This window comes from Lolium perenne, chromosome 3 (genome assembly GCF_019359855.2).
Source record: "Lolium perenne isolate Kyuss_39 chromosome 3, Kyuss_2.0, whole genome shotgun sequence".
NCBI classification, from domain to species: domain Eukaryota; kingdom Viridiplantae; phylum Streptophyta; class Magnoliopsida; order Poales; family Poaceae; genus Lolium; species Lolium perenne.
In genome coordinates, this window is record NC_067246.2 from 96008328 (window position 1) to 96030043 (window position 21716).

The following is a 21716-nucleotide window of genomic DNA, read 5'->3' on the forward strand; positions in this document are numbered from 1 at the left end:
TTAGATTCCTCTCATTTTTCTGATCGATTTAGACATATTATTTGTGGAATTTTGATTTTCCAATTTAAAGATATTAATTATTCAATATTAAATAGAAAAAAGACCAAAAAATAAAATCATTTTATTTTTATTTGAATTCAATATTATTATTACTTATATATATTCATTGTTGTCTACTTAAGTAATTGTTTGGGATTCAAAAATAAAGAAGTGTGCATCACGGTTCAAGGGTTAATAGGGTTGATATGCTATTATTATCAGCAAGAGGTGTCAATTCTATAATGGAAGCTCATCCGAATGGAACCAAGAAGTTAAGCGTCTTTGAAAATTTGGAGTAGTGTGAGGATGGGTGACCGACTGGGAAGTTTAACCATGATTGTAATTTGACATAAGATTAAGTGTAGTTAGAGTTAAAAGTGTATTGAGTGAAAGATAAACAAGTAAAAAAAAGGAAAAAAAGGAAAAAATTGTGTAAAAGAAATTAAAATTTAAAAAATTTTAAAAGTCTATGCCTAGGGTTTTGCCATCGGCATATAGAAAAATATATTTTTTTTTCGAATTTTTTTTTTGAATTTTTTTGGAAACGGGAAATTTGAATTTTTTAAAAGTCTATGCCGAGGGTTTTGCCGTCGGCGTAGCGTGCTACGCCGAGGGCCGGGCTACGCCGACGGCGATAGTGCCTTTGCCGAGGGACTTACACGCCGAGGAGCTATGCCGAGGGCGGCCCTCGGCATAGCCTACGCCGAGGGCCAAAGCTTGCTACGCCGAGGGTTCCCGGCCCTCGGCATATAGCCCCATTCCTGTAGTGCCCACCGGAGTGGAGGCCTCCGTCGAAGGCCGTGTTCCAATGTCATTCCTGCCAACCTCTTCAAGCATCCTCACCATGTCCAGCATCTTCGGTCGCCGTTCTGGGGTCCTTGAGACGCATGCCATCGCGATCTGAAGCATCTCCACCATCTCCTCCTCGATGTTAGGGTACCTCATCAGCTCGCCGTCAAACACTTCGGCCGTCCACTCCTCCCGGACAACCGACTGCACCCACCTGACAAGGTGCACAACCTCATTGCCCCCGCCGGTTATCTGAACGGGCGACTTGCCTGTGAGGAGCTCGAGTATGAAGACACCGAAGCTGTAGACATCAGAACACTGCGTCGATTTCCTTGTGTCGGTGATCTCAGGTGCGCAGTATCCCAGAGAACGGGACCTTGCTGTTATCGGGTTCATCAGTGATGCCAAGCCAAGGTCAGAGATGCAGCCATATTGCTGGCCGTTGAGGAAAACATTTGAGGCCTTGATGTTGCCATGAACAAATTTCCCATTGTTCTCGGTGTGAATGTGTGCGATCCCTCTAGCTGCACCCAGGGCTATCCTTACTCTAGTTTCCCAATCCAATGGTGTTCTGTCCAGACCTCTCTTCCCTGCATGGAAACAAAATGGCAGAATTATGAGAGGCATGTAATATTCAATTTTGGATATCAATAAATTCAAGTGGCTGATCTTGTGAAGTTATGTCATTTCAAATTATCTGCATTACTGTCGCAAGCTAGCTCACACCAGAATTAATGCTTGTTTCTGGATAGCGTAATATATTCATACATCAGAAATGCTTGTGGCAAATGAGGCTAGCAAACCTAAACAATCAAAACCCAACTGTTTCTATACTGAAAGTATCTAGTATAATAGTATTAGTTCTTGTCTCCATCATGATATTGATATATCGCAGCAGTCCTCCTCTGGTCCTGAATCTGATAGCAAAATAGGGGATGGGTTCTGACAGTGACCACCAATGCTAACAATTTCAAAAGTTTCACTAATAAACTACTTAGACAACATTAGCTTCCAAGATGGACACAACGGTCCACCACTATTTGTTTCCATTATCTTACAGACATTATCCCCGTTTACCCTTTTCTTGTGCATGTCCATAAATTCCATATCTTTAGTTTCATTTCTTGCAAAAATCCTCAGATGACATTACTAACATGTTAAGTATGCAATGTGAAATCTGAATTTCAGGAGTTTGGTAGTAATTAAGTGCTTTGCTGACAAGCTGCCATGATTAACATAACATGATTGGATGTCTAAGGAAACAGATCCTTGTGCTACAATATTGGCCAGGCTAATTCACCACACACCAAGCATGCCATGTGAGCTTGATTGAATACACATGCAAATATTGCAAGTCAATGCAGCTAAGCATGACACGGAAACTTAAGGCATACCTTGGCGGCTAGATCTAAGAATGCAAGAAAACTCAATTTAGACCCACAATCCAAAAGTTAGTAGTATAAGAAAATATAACATGCTCACCATTGGTGAAGCAAGTACAGTAAGCCCAACCTTTTACTCTTTTAGAGAGAATTTTTTAGCACACAGTCAGAACAGAGGAAGTGCAGACAATAGTAGTAGTTGTTTGACAGTAACCATTAACAGCACCAAGAATAAAACCTACAGTGCAGCTGTTAGCCTACCAATTCTATCATTAAGCTCCTATTAAATGTTGTCGACCCTTTCATGCAATCTGATAATGTTAACAGAACTTTTGTGAGCTAAACAAGCTGCTACTAATAGTATAACCCTAACCCCTTCCCAAACAAAAAAGCAACCTCAGATCTCCATGTAAAACTAGAATATCACGGCCATAAAACACCTTCTATCTCAAATGCCGCAACAGCTCCTCAAAAAGACATCTCCAGTGTCGGCCTCACGCGCGGCAATTTTTTCCTCTAATGCGTGACAGAGCAACTTTGGTGTCGAAAGGGAAATTTTTGTGCCGCCGACGCGATTCTAGTGAGCGATAATCAACGTTTAGCGTCCGATAGGTCAACTTCGGTGTCCGACAACAGAACTTTGGTGGGCAAAAAAGCACCTTTAGTGCCCAATAGAGCAAATTTGGTGCCAATATCACAACTTTTGTGCCTACCAAGGCAATTTTGGAGTTTTGTTGATGGCGCAATTATAATGCAAATCAAATCCAATTTTACCATTCGACGGACAAATTTGGTGTCCGAGGACACAACTTTGGTGCCCAACAAAGCAAATTTGGTGCACGATGCCGCATCATTGGTGCCGAACAAAGCAAGTTGTGTGCACCGACATTTTTTTCCCTCTTTTTCACTATCCTTGCTTTTTTCTCATGTCCCTTTCTTCCCCGACGAGCAATCCATCTCAGGATAAAAAAACGAGGAATAGAGCTGGCTAATCCATCAAACCCTGACCCTTGTGTGCCTCGCGACCGCGACAGATCAACTTTGATCGTGACGACGCTTGGTACCCTGCCTAACAACTTTGGTGCCCGACATAGCAACTTTGATGTTTGTTAGAGCAATTTCGTAACATCAATTTGCAACTTCAGAATTTGGGAACTACACTTTTTTCGGGCTAAAGTACAATTGGGAGCAACAAACTAGCATTTTGAAGTAATTATATAATTTTAGACAACAAACTACATTATGTAGTAACTATTACGTAATTTTAGACAACAAATTAGTATTATCGGGCAAGTATCAAGTGGGACACAGACGACTCTCCCCGTCGCAGACTCTGGCCGCTCTAGGCCTCCTCTACGGCCGCTGTTAGCTGTTGCATGCCCGCCGGCCTCCCCTCCCCTTATTCCCCACTGGCGAGTCTCGCCTCCGCGTCCCGTTTTGTTGCTTCACCTGCTACACACGGGGATGTTGCTCCACCCTGCTGCTCTCGGGCTCTCGGCCAAGGCGAGGTCGCCGTGAAGGGAGGCGCGTGCGAGTAGGCCGACGACGTCGCGCGCAGAGCAAGTGGACTGGCGGTGTGCCCGCCCGGATGGCCTTGGACGGGACTGGATTGGGCGGCGTGCTCCGGGCCGGTCGGCGGCGTTGACCGCAGGAGGTCGGGAGGACATCGGGGCACTTGTAGGCTCCTAGCGGCGAGAGGCTAAAACGGAAAGTCTCTTTTTAGATAGGGATTCGTGGAAATCTTTTGCCTTTTACGGAGGTGTGCCAGGTACTACGAACGAGCGGCCGTGCGCCCGCTAGACCAACCCAAATTTAAAAGTCGATATTTTCTAAGTTCGATTAAGTTTAGAGAAAAAAATATGAACAACCACATTACCAGATCTATATCAGTGCATTTGCCATACTATGTACTCCCTCGGTTTTATCAACAAAAAAAATTAAGATTTATCAAAAATTAGATGTATATAGATGTTATTTAGTGTTAAGATACATCAAAATTTAGATAAATTCCAGATAACTTTTATAAGACGAAAAGAGTACTAGTATTTTGTTAGTGTATTTATCAACTATGATAAATATTTATATTTGCGTGTATATCTTTGGTCAAACTTAGTATGCTTTGACAAAATATTTATATTAGCAAATTTCAGTTCCAAAATAATTTTTTAGATATTCGCAAGATGTGTAAACTCCTTACATTTCCTTGAATTTGCAAAAAAAAAATGCACGCATGGGAAAAAAAACATAAATCCAACATGGATAGTGTCACAAAAAGATGTGAATACAAAATTACACTATTTTACATAGCAATTTGTCTTTTTTTTATTTCTCTGTGTGTATATTTCGAATTTGATTCTAAAAATTTATGACGATGTAAACACACATCTTGTGAACACCCACAAATTTGTTTTGAATTTTGTAAAGCTTATAAATTAAAAATTTAAGAGAACTTACGTATGCCACTCGTTTATGTATGCTTGCAAAAATTAAACACGCATAGCGGACGGTTTTCAGTAGGGTCACTCAGCTCGCACGCGAGCGCTTAATTCTACATGGCTTGTACCAGTATCAAATATTTTGCAAACTATCGGAGACTCTTCAAAGTTTGTAAATTGCTTGTGTATTTTACTGAAAGATCTGTTGTGCCACCATTTGTCTACTCATCGATCCTATCCAACCGTCCCACGAGCGGACGGCCATACAATTTCTTCAAAGACTTAGTAGGGTCATTTTCTAGTATTTCTGACAAACTTTGAAGAACTTACCTCGCAGGCCTCTGTCGATGGATTATACGGGAGAGGCGACGATGGTTGGGAACGCGCTAGCATGGCCAGTGCAGGGTGAGCACGTTCTTGGCAAGCATGGGGAAGAGGCTGCGGGGCTAGGCTTGCCTCGGGACCATGCCCGTTGGGTAGAGGGATGCCAGGGCATCATTATGGCGCAGCCTCGGGGCCTGGGGTGCTTGCTGCCTTGCTGCCCAAGATGGTGGTGACTCCACCGAGCACCCTAGATCCCTCCCTAGCTAAGTCTCCATCAAGATATAGCCATCAAACACCTTGAGGCCCGCGCAATCACCACCTCGATTAGGGAGACTCGGTCCACCTTTCTCCTCTCTCTCAGCTGCGCTAGAACCGCCTCTGGATGCTTTGCAAGATTCTACAACCCAGCTGCTCAAACCTCACACCCCGACCTCGTGCACCGTCGCCCTACACCACGCCCACCGTACGCCGACAATCGGCTATAAAAACCGCCCAAGCCCCCTCCGCTCACCTCTTCACCTCACAGCACAAGCTTCCCCGTGGGTCACGAAGATGAAGAAGCACCTATTGCAGTGTGCAAGCCGCCGCCTCCTCCTCTCCCGCCCCCCTCCCGGGCGGCGGCGGAGGATCTACCCGCCCCGCTCCGAGCAGCCGCCCCCGGATCGCCGCACCTCAGCCGCCGCTGCTGCCTGCCTCGGCCCCGGCCCCGGCCTTGGTCTTGGCCCGGCCGGCCCGGCCCGGCCACAGCCCCGGCCCCGGCCTCGGCCACGGCGGCGGTGGCGGCGCCCCTTCCGTCGAACGACGAGCGGGAGGAGAGGGTTTCCACGTGGGCGTTCCATGGGAGGTGATGAAGCGCTGGTGGAGGAAGCCGGGCGGCACGGCTACTTGACCGGGGCCTGATGCTCTCCGTCGGTAGGCATGGAGGATTCGGTGGAGCGGTGGCGGCCTCCGCCCCCGGTGACGGTTCAGCGGTGGTACGCATGATCCGCGCCGCCGTCTTCTTCCCTGGTGATCCGGCAGGAGGGACTGGCGGCGTGGGGGCTGCTGGTCTTGCTTTGTTTTTGGTGGCGGTCCTCGGGTTTCTCGCAAGCGAAGATGAAGATCTACCGGAGGTCAGTTTGCTTTGATCTGGCTGGAGAGATGAGTTCCGGAAAGCTCCGCTGGCGAATGGAACAGTGCATATTTTACCTGCAGTTTGCTGGATCGGGTGGTATTCGGTCGCGCGCACCCATGTTTTTATTCCGACCGTTTGGTTACGGAGGGAGCGCCGTGAAGCTATATTACGTGTTGACATCCGGTGACTTTTTGGTCCATGGTGAAGTCGAAGAAGGAATATCAAGAACGCCTCATAGGAGGACTCACTAAAGGAGGTTCGACACAACGTGATGTCGAGGGATCTGCTTGGCGTTCCGGGCTTGGCAAGATGGTATGCATGTGGGGGCGGCAGCACAGGGGAAGTTCGGAGTCTTACCTCTCAGGGTGAAAACCCAAGGTCTGGCCTTAACTGGTTGTGCCTGGCAATGTTCTTGTTGGAGGCATTGTTTTGAGAGTGGGGACTATCTTCAGGGAGAAATCCTAAGACCTTTGGTCGGGCGACGACGGCGCTGGTGCACTGTTTCCTTCTTGGAGGCGTCGCTTTTGGAGAGTCTGTACTTCAGGTGTTGTCACGGTGGTGGTTGTATTGCTGTTGCTAGGTCTAGAAGGCTGTAGCGGGACTTTTATTTCTTAGTTTTCTTTTCTCTTTTTTGGCTGTGTGCATCCGCACTGCCATTAGGGCGGTGCGTTGTTGCAGAGGCTGGGTGTAATTAGTATCTTTTGATATTAATATATTCCCTTTATCGAAAAAAGTCGCGGATGCAAAGCCGTGCAGCATCAACAAGTGATGAACTGAAGCTTCCCCGTACATCACGAAGATGAAGCAGCACTTGTGGCAGTGTGCCGTCTTGCTCCTCTTCCTCCTCTTCGCACAGTCGGAGCCGGCCGTCCTCTCGGCCTCCCACTCCATCGGTCACCGGCGGTACGGCTCCATCTTCAGCTTTGGTGACTCGTTCGCCGATACGGGCAACAAGCCAATCGCTTTCGCGGCTAACTCCGTCCCCGTCACCGTGATGCGGCGTCCCTACGGGGACACCTTCTTCGGCCACCCCACCGGCCGCACCACCGACGGCCGCCTCATCCTGGACTTCCTCGGTACGTACATGCATATGTAGCTGGCCTGCCTCAGCTAGATCTGGTCATACAATGATGTGCTTGCTTGCAGCTGAGAACCTGGGGTTGCCGTTCGTGCCGCCCTCACTAGCGCACAACGGGAGCTTTCATCGAGGCGCCAACTTCGCCGTCGCCGGCGCCACGACCCTGGACGCTGATTTCTTCCACGACAGGAACATCCCGGGGGCTCCCAGCAAGTTCCCTCTCAACACCAGCTTAAACGTGCAGCTGGAGTGGTTCGAGAAGCTCAAGCCCTCCCTGTGTGGTTCCACACAAGGTTAGTTACCGCGATCGATCTCGCAAAGCTGATAAATAATTGAACACGCCAAATTCTTTTTCGCGTGATGGCGGATGCGTCAACCGTGATGCAGAGTGCAAGGAGTTCCTGGGCGGCAGATCCCTCTTCTTCGTGGGCGAGTTCGGGGTCAACGACTACCACCTGTCGTTGAAGAAATGGAGCGTAGAACAAGTCAGATCGCTCGTTCCCCTTGTCATCGAGACAATCTCCGCGGCCATCGAGGTAATCAATCAAGCGGTACTATGTTCATCTCATTAGTCATCAGCGCGCTACTGCATGCTTTACTCAGATGATTGCTTAATTAGCAGAGGCTGATCAAGCACGGGGCGACGAGTCTGGTGGTTCCCGGGGTGATCCCGTCGGGATGCTCGCCGCCGATCCTGACCATGTTCGCCGACGCCCGACCGCCCAAATACGACCCCAAGACTGGTTGCCTAAGAGCGCACAACGAGCTCGGGATCCACCACAACACGCTGCTACAAGACTCCCTGCGCAGGCTCCGGGCCAAGCACCCGGGCGTCACCATCGTCTACGCCGATTTCTTCAGCCCCGTCATGGAGATGATCGAGTCGCCTCACAAGTTTGGTGAGCTGCTTAAAGATTGCCGCGCCCGTTTAAATACCTTGTGTGGTGATGGGAATCTGATACTTAACAAGAAGGTGAATTTGATCGATGAAATGACAGGGTTCAGACAAGATGTTCTTCAAGTTTGCTGCGGGGGTCCCGGAAGATACAACTACAACGACAGCGTTTCTTGCGGTGATCCAGGTGCGACCGCGTGCGAGAGCCCGTCATCTTCTCTCTATTTCGACGGCGTTCACTTGACGGAGCCAGGTTACCGCTACGTCGCCGATGGCTGGTTGAACAGCATAAACTCGGCTGCTAGCGCCAATACAGGCTGGTGCAGGAGCGAGCTCTGATGCGCCTATCTTCAATATTAGTCGTGTTACTTGTGTTGTGTGAGTATTTCTTTTCCATTTCTTTTCCAGTGCATATTTTTCATGTCTCGTTTGTCTGTTCCATTTTTTGGCTGCATGCCACAACTTTATTTCTTATTTAGTCAAATGCAATAAGGAAGGAAAATGTAGAGAAATATGTATGCCTAAAGCACATTATTGCGCAGTGTGTACCAGTAAAAAGTAAAGTGTGGCATCGGAATTCAATTCGGCTCCCGGGTGCGTATGCTACCTCTACCAAAAAATCATATTTTGATGCCACGGGAGCCGAATTGAATTTCGATGCCACGGGATTAATGTATATGCTCCCTCTATTTTGAAAATCATATTTTGGCTCCCGTGAGCCGAATTGAATTTCGATGCCACGGGATTAATGTTTTGGAACATGGAAGCATATGCTCCCTCTATTTTGAAATGCATCTTACACTTATTTTGAGTTTTAAAAAGAGTTGAAACAAAAAATTCGCACGTCTATTTTCACGTGCTACGCGCTCACAAAGTCGTTTTATAAAAAATTGACTTTCATGTGATGTGTGTAAAAAAGACAAAATTTAGTGCTAAAAATAATGCTTTTCACAAGATAAATTTTCTCTTTTTCACATAGTCCATAAAAAATATTTCGAAGTGTGGAAAAATTTTGACAAATAATTCTAAATGTACATCTCCGTAGTATATGTACGTTCCCCAGGTTTCACGAAAAACCAATATTTTTTATAGACTATGTGAAAAAGAGAAAATTTAACTTGTGGAAAGCACTATTTTTTAGTATTAAATTTTGTCATTTTTACACACGTCACATGACAAGTCGATTTTTTATAAAACGACTTTGTGAGCGCGTAGCACGTAAAAATAGACGTTCGAATTTTTTTCTTCAACTTTTTTAAAGCTCAAAATGAGTGTAAGATGCATTTCAAAATAGAGGGAGTGCTCCCATGTTTCAAAACATTAATCCCTGTATGGCAGACAGTCAATTTTTGCTCATACAACACTCTATACATAATTTTCATCATAGCTACTCCAGCTGCAAACCTTTTTAAACTCTCTACATAGACACAGATTTCATAGATGAATAACTTTTTGGTACTACTGTACTCAATAACCCTAAGAGCGGAAGAATTGACAAAAAAGCTCTTGTTCATTGCAATTACATGGACATACAGATACAAATCAAAGTCATGTCTCCTCGCAGCAATGTCTAAGCTATGCGTACATCTCAAACTGCATAACTCAATTAATAATGTACGAGCATCTATTGTGACATCCAGATTGTGAGAGATCTCCCTACAAATGACAATAGCCGATGAACTCGTTACTCATATCATAACAATAACTTCTTCCAGTGCTCACCAAGAATCTGATGGCTCAAGTTTTAACAATAACATGGTTAATGTGGTTTTTTGCATTATACCCCGTAGTTTGTCAAAAAAAAGTGAGATGATTGACATTTTTATTGAAATTAACGAAAACAAGTCTAACAGATGCAAGTTTTTCGCACAGTATGCAGCTGTATATGTTGTACTACTTATGGAATAGACAAGAAAACTTCGTGAATTAGAGGAGTAAGGTATGCAATCATTATAAAATATGTGGAAGTAGTCCTGATACAGCCGGTAATGCCCACCCTTGCGATGCCTTGTTGAGCCTCTGTGCACTGGCCTCAGTGTGCTCGTGGATGAGGAGGCCACGATAACCATGAGCCCCGAAGAGGCATCTGACTCGTTTTCCGACGAGCCGTCGAGGACGTATTTGACGAAGAAGTCGGTCGACTCCCTAGTGTTCATCTGCGGGGGCAACAATTATGGGTCAATGGCCTAACTATTTCAAGCAAACGGCCAAAAATGGTCCATGATTTTTTACTGGGAAATTGGATGAACAAGTCGTTGGCGTCGTGACCAGCTTCCAGTTTTGACCGAGATAAGCAGGGAAGGTGCTACGTCGAGGTCTGCAAGGGCACTCAATGCTGGCACCAAAAAAATGTACCGGCAATGGCGAGCAGTAGGGCCGGTGGAGGCAAAGCTCTAGGGCTGCAAAGGGGATGGGAGAGACGCGAATGGGCGAGGTGGTTTGTTGTCCCTAGCGGGCAGGCCCGGGATCGAGTAAAGGAGAATGCAGATGGACTCGCTTGATGTTCCCGTCGACGCATTCGCTCCCTAAATTTAGGTCATGAATACATCGGCGCGGACGAGCTGATCAATTTGTGTCGAGCCTCTTGGCTAGGATTTTACCCTAAGTTTAACCGTTCGGACAAAAGCAAACACTTCTGGTCTCCCAGCGGCCATAACCATTTGGTATGTTCTGGCCATTTGCCCTTTTTCCCCGAAAAGGGGTATGTCACTCCATTTGCCCTAGTCGTGTGGCAGTAGAATTCAGTTTTTTTCTTCTCGTTGTTTATTTGAGCATATGAGGTTAAAAGCGAATTTCCACAATTTTCTTCTATTTTTAGGGTGGCCCAGCCCTTTGGCAATGCTAAATTCAGACCCATCACACCATGTGCAAGTCGCCGTTGTCAGTGAGGCCACGCAGAAAGCCCATGGATCATCAAGGTGAGAAACCGTCGCTGTGCCAGGCGACGGGATACCGTAAGGCGTAACTCTGCCGAGTGTATCATATATTCATATCCAAGAGCTCGGTTGTGTTTTCACAAGAAACAAGTTTGGTTGTACCAATTTCATTCTTATCAAGTTATCATCGTGCATAAAATTGACTACTCATACTTCGTTAGTTCCTTTTGCTTTTGCGAGACCAGGACCATACTAATATTTTTTTTCAGCCATGTGTATGAACAGACCAAAATTACTTTCTAGCCAAAAAGAATAATGTTTAGAGATTAGACAGCAGTTCTCGATGCTTAGATAGCAGCCGTGAGCCTGCATAATTTCCAGTTCCACATGGCAAGGTGTTACAATTTCGTAACATGTAATCATAAGACAAAAGAATCATACAGTGCCGTCAAAACACAGACCTATCCGTGCTCCTACACTTGCAAAGACGAAAAAGAAAAGATAGCGAGCTCAGAGGGCTGCAGATGAGCTTTCTGCCTTGTTCCAAGCTTCCCCCACCGGAGTCGAGGCCTCTGTCGAAGGCCGAGTTCCAACATCATTCCTGCCAACCTCTTCAAGCATCCTCACCATGTCCAGCATCTTCGGTCGCCGTTCTGGGGTCCTTGAGACGCATGCCATTGCGATCTGAAGCATCTCCACCATCTCCTCCTCGATGTTAGGGTACCTCATCAGCTCGCCGTCAAACACTTCGGCGGTCCACTCCTCCCGGACAACGGACTGCACCCACCTGACAAGGTGCACAACCTCATTGCCCCCGCCGGTTATCTGAACGGGCGACTTGCCTGTGAGGAGCTCGAGTATGAAGACACCGAAGCTGTAGACATCAGAACATTGTGTCGATTTCCTTGTGTCGGTGATCTCAGGTGCGCAGTATCCCAGAGAACGGGACCTTGCTGTTATCGGGTTCATCAGTGATGCCAAGCCAAGGTCAGAGATGCAGCCATATTGCTGGCCGTTGAGGAAGACATTTGAGGCCTTGATGTTGCCATGAACAAATTTCCCATTGTTCTCGGTGTGAATGTGTGCGATCCCTCTAGCTGCACCCAGGGCTATCCTTACTCTAGTTTCCCAATCCAATGGTGTTCTGTCCAGACCTCTCTTCCCTGCATGGAAACAAAATGGCAGAATTATGAGATGCATGTCATGTTCAATTTTGGATTTCAATAAATTCAAGTGGCTGATCTTGTGAAGTTATGTCATTTCAAATTATCTGCATTACTGTGGCAAGCTCACACCACAATTAATGCTTGTTTCAGGATAGCATAGTATATTCATACATCAGAAATGCTTGCAGCAAATGAGGCTAGCAAACCTAACTAACCAAAACCCAACTGTTTCTATACTGAAAGTATCTAGTATAATAGTATTAGTTCTTGTCTCCATCATGATATTGATATATCGCAGCAGTCCTCCTCTGGTCCTGAATCTGATAGCAAAATAGGGGATGGGTTCTAACAGTGACCACCAACGCTAACAATTTCAAAAGTTTCACTAATAAACTACTTAGACAACATTAGCTTCCAAGATGGCGACAAAGGTCCACCGCTATTTGTTTCCGTTATCTTACAGACATTATCCCAGTTTACCCTTTTCTTGTGCATGTCCATAATTCCATATCTTTAGTTTCATTTCTTGCAAAAATCCTCAGATGACATTACTAACATGTTAAGTATGCAATGTGAAATCTGAATTCTAGGAGTTTGGTAATTAAGTGCTTTGATGACAAGCTGCCATGATAAACATAACATGATTGGATGTCTAAGGAAACAGGTCCTCGTGCTACAATATTGGCCTGACTAATTCACCACGCACCAAGCATGCCATGTGAGCTTGATTGAATACACATGCAAATATTGCAAGTCAATGCAGCTAAGCATGATACAGAAACTTAAGGCATACCTTGGCGGCTAGATCTAGGAATGCAAGAAAACTCAATTTAGGCCCACAATATAAAACTCAGTAGAACAAGAAAATATAACATTGGTGAAGCAAGTACAGTAAGCCCAACCATCTAGAGAGAATTTTTTTGGAAGTGCAAACAATACTTGTTTGACAGTAACCACTAACAGCACCAAGAATAAGGACCTACAGTGCAGCCGTTAGGCTTTCTATACTTCACTAATTCTACTACCATTACGCTGTTATTAAAAGTTGTCCACCCTGTCATGCAATTTGACAAAGCTAACAGAACTTTTGTGAGCACAAGCTGCTACTAATAGTATAACCCTAACCCTTCCCCAAACAAAAAGCAACCTCAGATCTCCATGTAAAATTAGAACATCACCGCCATAAAACACCTTCTATCTTAACTGCTGCGACAGCTTCCTAAATCAATCCTACAGAAGACATTTCTTGAGTGTCGGTTCACCCTTGGGCAGGAGGGACCAAGCTATATTCTCAGTACCATCCCAATTTTATGGGACGTCCCCAACGGGACCACTCAGTCATTATCACCACCGTTTACACAGTTCTAACAGACATGAACATTCATCAAACTAGTAGTACCAAAAATTGCAACTTCATTAGCCCCATTTAGCACTATTAAAACCTGTGACGAAAACGACATCAAGAGCGAGAAGCATACCATGTAGCATGTTGGATACGCTTCCCCTGGCGTAGTAGTCGTAGACGAGCAGCTTCTCGTCCTTGGAGTAGTAGTATGCCCTCAGCTCGGCCACATTGCCGTGGCGGATCCGGCCGATGAGCTCCATCTGCTGCTCGAAGTCGCGGCGGCCGGCGCTGACCTCCTTGAGGCGCTTGACGACGACGGTGGTGGCGTCCTCGAGCAGCGCGCGGTAGGCCGTGCCGAAGGCGCCCTTGCCGAGCACCTCGGCGGAGGCGTGGAGCAGGTCCTCGAGGTCGAAGGCCAGGGACGGGCCCTCGAAGAAGACGAGCCGGTTGCCGTCGTTGGCTTTGCCCGTCACCGCCTTGGACTCGGGGGATTCCCGGCCTTTTTTGTCGGCGGCCTTGTCCTCGTAGGTGGTGGGACGGCGGTTGCAGAAGGCTATGAGGAGCACGGCGGTGACGGCGAAGGCCAGGACGCAGCCGCCGACGACGGTGGCGAGGATGGCCGCCTCGGTTAGACGATGGTGTTTGGTGGATGGCGCGGTCGGGGTGGGTGATGACGGTGGGGGGAGTGGGGGGAGGGGAGTGGAGCGGGTTAGGGTGTTTCCGGCGAAGGATGAGTCGGGGAAGCGGAGGAGGGAGCGGGGGATGTGGCCGGCGAGGTGGTTGTTGGAGAGGTTGAGGAACTGGAGCGCGGGGAGGGCGAGGTCCGGGACGGGGCCGGAGAGGGAGTTGTTGGAGAGGTTGAGCGCGAGGAGGTCGGCGGAGAGCTGCGCGGGGAGGGCGCCGGTGAAGGCGTTGAAGGAGAGGTCGAGCACCTGCAGCGCGCGCAGCCGGGCGAGGTCGGGGGGCAGGGCGCCGGAGAAGGCGTTGAGCTGGAGGTGGAGCCCCGTGAGGCGGTCGAGGGCCAGGAGCTCGTCCGGGAAGGCGCCCGTGAGGGTGTTGGCGCGCAGGCTGAGCACCTGCAGCGCCGCGAGGCGGCCGAGCGTGCGGCGTGGGAATGGGCCTGTGAGGCCGAGACCGGGGAGACGGAGCTCGGTGACGTGGGTGCCGTCGGGGCTGCAGGTGATGCCGGTCCAGTTGGCGCAGACGGGCAGGGTGGTGGCCCAGTTGATGCGCGCGCGGCCGCCGTTTACGCCTGAGAGGAAGTCGAGGAGTGCCGCCCTGTCGGCGTCTGGTTCGGGTGCGGCGAGCGTGGCGCAGAGGAGGAGGAGCGCCGCTAGGCGGAGCAGCCGCGGCGGCATGGTGGTGGTGGCTCAAGCTGGATTTGGGTATGCAGCAGAGGTGCTTGGATCTGAGTAATGGGAGGCGCGGAGTGGAAGCGAAGGGTGGCTGGCTCTGGCTGCTGCTGCGCTTGCTTGGGTCTGGGGAAGCGTGTGTGTTGTGCGAGGGCGAGGAGGAGCTACGCAGGGAATAGGGGGGTGTGGAGATGGTGGATTGGTTGCTGGATTTGTGGGAGCTGCATGTGCCGGGGAACGAGAGTGGTGGTGATGGGCTAGGGATGGACGGAGCGGCGAGGCAGTCTCTCTCCGGCGCGCCGTGGTTGGGTTGGGTTGGGTGGTGTCGGTCAGGCGGTCGCCGCGCGCCGCGCGATTGTGTGCGCTGGACACGACATGGGGACTGGGTGCTCCCGGAGTCGTGGCACCAGATCGGCGTCAGGGCAGGGAAAACGATCTCTCTCTGCTCACTTCCTACATTCACGGGAGGAAACCCTAGCCGCTGGGTGAAATCATCCATGTTTCAATTTTTCTAGTACTAGTTTCAATCTTCACCGGTTATCATGAGATTTCCTCACCCTCATTAGTCTACTTGGCGCAACCATGTTGTTTGGATTGCCTACCTCTTTCCAAATTGAGTCCTGGTTTTTACAATTTGTTCTAAAAATTATTACCCAAATGCTAAAAAACACTCGGATGCTGGTTGGCTCATCGGGCATCCGTTTGGTGGCCGTCCGATCGAGTTGATCCGCGCGACCCTATGGTTCCGTTCCGACAGCATGACACCTGGATCCAGCCTAGCATTATCTGCTCCCCAACCGCACGGCCTCGACCGCCTCCTCCGTCCTCTCCGGCACGCCCGATGTGCGTCGCTGCCGGCCAAGCTCCGGCCAACACCACCACGCCCTCCCGCACGCCGCTCGACGCGCTTGCCAACGCCCTAGCGCTGTGCCGCTCGCCTCACGTCGGACTCGCTCCGCCTCGTGCGTGAGCGCCGCCGCTGGCCCGACTGCTGCCGGTGAAGCTCAGGCCAGCATCGCCACCCGCACCGCACGACGGTAGACGCGTGCGCCTGTACCCGCTCCCAGCGCCGTGCCGCTAGCATCACGGCCGCCCCGCCTTACCCCGCGCATGAGCTCCACCGCTGGATCACCTGAGGAACCCCCCCTGTCCGTGGTTTTTGGTCTCCTCGTCTAAGGCAACCTTAAGCGCTGCTGAGCCCGTGTGCCGCAGCTGGCACGCTGCGTCCGCCTCGCGCCTCCATCTCGCCATCGATCCGCGGGCGCCGCTCCTCGCCGCAGCCCAGGGGATCCGAGCGCGCGTGGTGGTACCTGGACGTGTTGGACGAAGATCTGCGAAGATAGAGGTATCCCCCAATGCGAATCTCTATCTCTCTCAATTCGGTGTGTTGACATGCAATTCACGCCCATATTCGGAGTAATTCCGTGGGGATTTATCTGGCCGTGACTATGTCCCGTTCAGTTTTGTGTGTGCATGCCGCAGGTTCAAACCATAGGGAAGTAAATCTCGTGTAAATGTTCATGGCGCCCATGGTGTGTACGATGTCATCTCGCTGTGCCAATTTTCTCTTTACTGAATTAGTTGAGTGGTGCATATTTGGGTCAGATTTTCAAGTGCTTACTACCAATTTAAATTAGCTAATGCGATTAGTAGCATTGGTTTGTAAATTGGCAATTTGGATAGCTTTTTGCAGGGCATTATATGTGAGTTTTCTATGGGTGTTCTGTTCCTCTTTTTGTAATGCCATGAAAATATCTGTGTTGTTTTTATTTTAAGCTCTCTACTCATGTTATTTTTAAGGTTCCATCATACAGTATAGATAGGTTTGTTTTTTATCAACATTTTTTAAAGTTGGCTTTCCAACATTGGTTAAGTTATTGCCTGAATCTTATTAAGTTGGCTTCAATGATGGAGAGATTCTTTTTTTGAATCTAAGTAAGTAGGCTTCTCAATTTTACAATATGGAAACATGTGGTAATCGGCCTCGTCCAGAGCACGCTTTGCGTCGTGCTCTGCATGGATGGATCGAGCTGCAACAGTGGTTGCTCATGTATGAGCCATGTAGATTGCTAGTACTACATCTTCACTAAAACCAAAAGGCAACTACTAGTACATCTAGTTTCAGGTGGAATTTATTTGCTAGCTACCTAGATGAAACTGTTCGAGTGATTGCACTTTGCATCTTGTTTCCATTGATAGTTCATTTTGCAGTGAATGATGCAAAATGACTGGTGATATCTGGCATTTACATTGAAATTCATTCATCAATCTAGTAGTGTGTCATTCAGCTGCAGCATGTAGTACTGAACTATCTGTATTTCTGATTTATATTATTTGGAGACAACTCACTATTCAAACCTGATGTCGTATCATTATTATCCTCGATGTTCTCGCGACAAATTTGTAATATGACATGTAGTATGCACCACAGTAAGTTACAACTATGAATGGAAACACTTTGTCTGCTATGTGTTCAAGCTTGTGTTAGTTGTTGTGATATTTGATTCGTTAAGTCCCAGCTGTCCGATCTTCACTTATCTACATGACATAAAAAATTCAGGGGCAATATAGACATTACCTATCTCATTAGCCCAAGCCCTATAAGTCCAAAAGGTGGGAAATAATAGTTTTTAGGAGCTAATCTGCAACGCAGCTTATCCCCACAGTAATCCATAAGCTTGCTTCGCTGTAAGCATAAACCCAAAGAAGTACCCAAGTTATCTTTGTATAGTCTATGTTATTTTATTTTTATTTTTTGGAGCAACATGCACAAGTTGGTTACTATGAGTTAATTAATTTGTATTCTCAACATTCCTAAATTGTCTACCGAAATGAATTAAGTTGATTCTACTAACATGCTTAAGTTGTGTTTTATTGTCTAGTTGGTTTCCTTTTTTTTGGAGCAAGATGTACAAGTTGGCTACTTTGAGTTAATTATGTTGTATTGTCAACATGCCTAAGCTTAAGTTGTGTTTTATAGTCTAGTTGGTTTTCTGTTTTGGAGCAACATGCACAATTTGGCTACTTTGGGTTAATTAAGTTGTATTGTCAATATGCCTAACTTGGCGACTGAAATGAATTAACTTCTACCAGCATGCTTTAGTTGTGTTTTATAGTCTATTTGGTTATCTTTCAGTTTTTTTTTTTTGAAGCAACATGCACAAGTTGTATTTTACAATATGCCTAAGTTGGATACCGAAATGAAAATTAAGTTGGTTCTACCAACATTCTTAAGTTGTGTTTATGGTCTACTTTGTTTTTTTTAAGCAACATGCACTAGTTGGCTACTCGGGTTAGTTAAGTTGTATTGGTCAATATCCCTAAGTTGGGTATGAATTAAGTTGGTTTTCACCATCATGTTTAAGTTGAGTTTTGTAGTGTAGGTACTTTCTTTTTTGGCGCAACATGCATTAAGTTGGATACTTTGGTTAATTAGTTAAATTGTATTGTTAACATGGCTAAGTTGGCTACCCAAATGAATTAAGTTGGTTTTAACATGCTTAAATTGCTCTCTCTAGTATCAGTCCCAACTTGGATTTACTATAAAAAATAAGTTCCTTACGCATCTTTTAACCAAGTTGATCAATTAACAAGCCTAAATTGCATGATAATGGTTGCTAAAGTTGGTATTACCATCTCGAACCCTACTCACTTACAACCATCTTAAGTTGTACGGGTACCTTTTTAAGTTGTATCGGTAGCTTAGTTGGTTACCGAATCAAAATAAGTTGGGTCATCAGTTAAATTGTTTACAGAATCTAACTAAGTTGGCTTCTCAACCTATACTTTTAGGTTTATTTGTGTGTTCATCTTCTAGTTTAGTTGGTTAGTCGAATGTAACTAAGTTGACTTCTGAACAAATGGTATTAAAGCTGGTCACTGAACCTAACTAAGTTTGGCTCCTTGACAAATTTAAATTAGATTTCATTTGTGTTTTCATCAAATAGGTTAGTTGGTTACTGTACCCTAGTAAGTTGTCTCATGAAACATGGCTAAGTTTGGTTACTGAATCTAAATTTTTAACTTGTTCTAAAAAAAATTAAACTATGTTTGTTTTTTGTGTCTCGTCTTCTAGGTTAGTTGGTTACTTAATTTAATTAAGTTGGTCTCTGAACTAGGCTAAGTTTGGTTATTGAATCTGGTTAAGTTGCATACTAACATGAACATAGTAGTTTTCTCACAATGAATTGAAATCTCTCCCTTTTTCATTGCAAATGTGAGGTTAAGTTGGCTTTTGAACGCGACTAAGTTTCATTACATTTTCCATTTATGTTAGGTTACCGAATCAAACCAACTATCTGTGTCTCATCTTCTAGGATAGTTGGTTTTTAAATTTAATCAAGTTGGCTTCTGAACACGGCTAAGTTTACTTACTTAATCTGCCATAATTTGGCTAGTCAACATTTTAGCTCGAGATTTATTTTTTATGTCTCGTCATCTACGATAATTGGTTCTTTTGTGTTCTTTTTTAGAGGAAAACTTTGTTCTTGTTGATCTGGGGAAGTTGCAAGCTTCAGTCATGTGCTTGGATCCATGGAGATTTGGAGGAGGAAGAAGGACTAGATTTGTCGGACATCTGAGTTTAACTGCTGCAGGTGCTCCATGGAGATTCTTGCAGATACGGAGGGAGGAAGAAGAGCCGGATCAGTTTGTCTTTTCACAAGTATCTAGGGGAGAGGAGAGGACGAGAGAGAGAGAGAGGGTTCCGTGGTGGTTATGCTTTTGATGCGTTGGGTTAGGTCGGCCATGCAAGGTTGTATGTTACTTTCACTGACATGTTTGGGGTGTTCAGTACGTACCTTTTCTTGATTGAGTGCTGGGCCAAACAAACCAGCATCCGGATGTTGGGTCGGACAAACCAGCATCCGGATGCTGGGATTGACAACCCAGCACCGGATGCCACCTAGCCGCGTCCAAATTATTATTATCCCCCTCATAGGTTGCATCTTGATTCACGCTAAAATGAGGTGCAACTGAGATTCATGCTAATTGTAAAAAGGATGGCAACCGAGAGAAAAAAAATCTAACATGTTGGATTGCCTCGTGATTCATGCTAATTATGAGTTGCAACTAGTTCGGAGCTCTGGATTGCCTCATGATGCGTGCGCTGCTTATCAGTTGCAACGTGTGTCGCAATTGAAATCTGATGAAATCACCTAACTGAGAACTAGCTTAGTTCTCGGAGAACTAGTCACACCCTATAAATTTATTCTAAGTTTGACAAAACGTAAAGAGGATAGTATAAACACCTATAAAATAAGTAGATTATAAAAAAAATTACAGTGAATCTAATAATATTGATTTGGCATCATAAGTGTTCGTATATTTGTCTATGAAATTGATAAAACTTGTAAGATGTCATTTTTTACTAAATTTATAAGACTTATTTATTGGAAAAGATGAAGTATTTTGTATGGCCCGCGCTAGATCCGAGCCAACTAAAAATGGCGGAAATCAATGGCCCCAAAAGCCGGCATATCTCGTATTTTCTGGCTAAAGTCAAGATCCTTGGGCATCCAGCAGCGTAACCATTTCATGCAAATGTTTAATTTGGACGGTATGTTAAAAGCATGCAAAAAAATATAGTAGCATTTCAAACATACACCTACAACAAATATTTATGTATATGCGATAAAATCTTCACTAGTGCATCAAATCCTTGAGAAAAATCTCCGTTGTCTGGGACGGAGCCACAACGGGGCGTGGGTGTAGAGACGTAAACGGCACACCCATTACCTGTCCTAATTTCTCCTAGGACTACAAAAACTCAATCATAGATAGCCTAATAAGAAAATTCCATACTAATTTTAGACTTTGTTCACCTAGTCTCGTAAATCAGGCTCCACTAATGATTGTTGGTATGCAATATAAAAGAACATTTGCAATGATATCAATTGAAGCATGAGTTGCAAGAGCTACGACAAACAAATAGAGACGTCGCAACATACCACTCATGTGCTTACAACAAAACATACACAAGGTTACAACATGTCAAAATAATATATGCAACATCAAAAAATTGATAAATCACTAACCTTTCTACTGGTCATCTACCTCGCTAGCGATGCATCTGGCTCACCACGAGCCCCATCAAAGCCGGATCCGACTACCCCTACTCATTCATCACAGTCACAGCGTCTCTCGGAGCTTGGTGACACAAAATCGAGCTCAACCACGCATCAGTGGTGCAACCACTGCAGACCATAGTCTAGGGCAGGGGATGGCAACCTCAAGATAGGAGGGTGGGGGAGGAGGTGAGGAGTGGTAGGCTGATGGAGTAGAGTCACTGATGAAGTCCATATGATAGAGTGATAGAGCACTAGAGGGTTGCAGGGGTGGATATGATGACGAAGCGAGTGGCTGATTCTCCCCAAAATTAGTCAATATATTTTAATTGTTTTCAAAAAAAAAATTGTGTTTCTGCGAGGGAAACAATGATTTGTAAAACTGTATTTCACGTGACATGTGTGAAGACTATAGATCCATATAGCTAACAATTTTGCGAACTCTTAGTTCTGTGAATCATCTCCGCAAAGAGAAAAAATTCGTCGGGTTTGTTCGCACAGTGGAGAGGATTCCGGGCAGCGGGTAAGGTAGTTGCATTCTTTTTTATAGGAGTAGGTTTTTTAAATGGGATTTTTCTATAGGTTATATGAAAGCATTGGAAGATGCCAAGAACGAACATGTTAGTTTTGTACTTAGGTGATCCGATCACACTAAGAAACTATATTGTTCAAACCAAAGCAGAATTAATATATTCAGTTAACCACGTGAACGTGACATTCTTCACATCACATGCTCAACTACTGCCCCTAACATGTCTTTTTAGAAGTCAAAAGCAGTAAAGCTCTGCATTGGCCCTAGCTAAACAAGTGGGAAATTCTGCTGCCAAGTACGACTGACAACGTTTACAGCAGCATT

General features: G+C 46.1%; 3 protein-coding genes across 3 annotated transcripts; 1 reads left to right on the forward strand and 2 right to left on the reverse strand.

The window, feature by feature from the left end:
- Nucleotides 1–759: 759 nt before the first annotated feature.
- On the reverse strand, nucleotides 760–1476 carry LOC127339473 (probable inactive receptor kinase At4g23740). The gene has a single exon (XM_051365321.2). It carries the CDS (start codon nucleotides 1453–1455, stop codon nucleotides 760–762), a length of 696 nt encoding a protein of 231 aa, XP_051221281.2. The 5' UTR covers nucleotides 1456–1476.
- Nucleotides 1477–6796: 5320 nt separating this feature from the next.
- Nucleotides 6797–8638, forward strand: LOC127341854 (GDSL esterase/lipase At5g45910). The gene is made up of 5 exons (XM_051367797.1): nucleotides 6797–7159; nucleotides 7230–7454; nucleotides 7549–7697; nucleotides 7784–8060; nucleotides 8160–8638. Exons 1-5 carry the CDS (start codon nucleotides 6883–6885, stop codon nucleotides 8393–8395), a joined length of 1164 nt encoding a protein of 387 aa, XP_051223757.1. The 5' UTR covers nucleotides 6797–6882; the 3' UTR covers nucleotides 8396–8638.
- Nucleotides 8639–11258: 2620 nt separating this feature from the next.
- Nucleotides 11259–15097, reverse strand: LOC127341853 (probable inactive receptor kinase At4g23740). The gene is made up of 2 exons (XM_051367796.2): nucleotides 13577–15097; nucleotides 11259–12095 (listed from the first exon to the last, which is right to left on the reverse strand). Exons 1-2 carry the CDS (start codon nucleotides 14799–14801, stop codon nucleotides 11443–11445), a joined length of 1878 nt encoding a protein of 625 aa, XP_051223756.1. The 5' UTR covers nucleotides 14802–15097; the 3' UTR covers nucleotides 11259–11442.
- Nucleotides 15098–21716: the final 6619 nt, after the last annotated feature.

What these genes read in the sequence shown, in the direction of transcription:
- LOC127341853 (XM_051367796.2), bottom strand. Translation starts at nt 14,801, where the DNA reads ATGCCGCCGCGGCTGCTCCGCCTAGCGGCGCTCCTCCTCCTCTGCGCC. An exon ending in CGTATCCAACATGCTACATG is followed by an intron (nt 12,096 to 13,576) that starts GTATGCTTCTCG and finishes GTTTCCATGCAG; the next exon opens with GGAAGAGAGGTCTGGACAGA.
- LOC127341854 (XM_051367797.1), top strand. Translation starts at nt 6,883, where the DNA reads ATGAAGCAGCACTTGTGGCAGTGTGCCGTCTTGCTCCTCTTCCTCCTC. An exon ending in CCTCATCCTGGACTTCCTCG is followed by an intron (nt 7,160 to 7,229) that starts GTACGTACATGC and finishes GCTTGCTTGCAG; the next exon opens with CTGAGAACCTGGGGTTGCCG. An exon ending in CAATCTCCGCGGCCATCGAG is followed by an intron (nt 7,698 to 7,783) that starts GTAATCAATCAA and finishes CTTAATTAGCAG; the next exon opens with AGGCTGATCAAGCACGGGGC.
- LOC127339473 (XM_051365321.2), bottom strand. Translation starts at nt 1,455, where the DNA reads ATGCCTCTCATAATTCTGCCATTTTGTTTCCATGCAGGGAAGAGAGGT.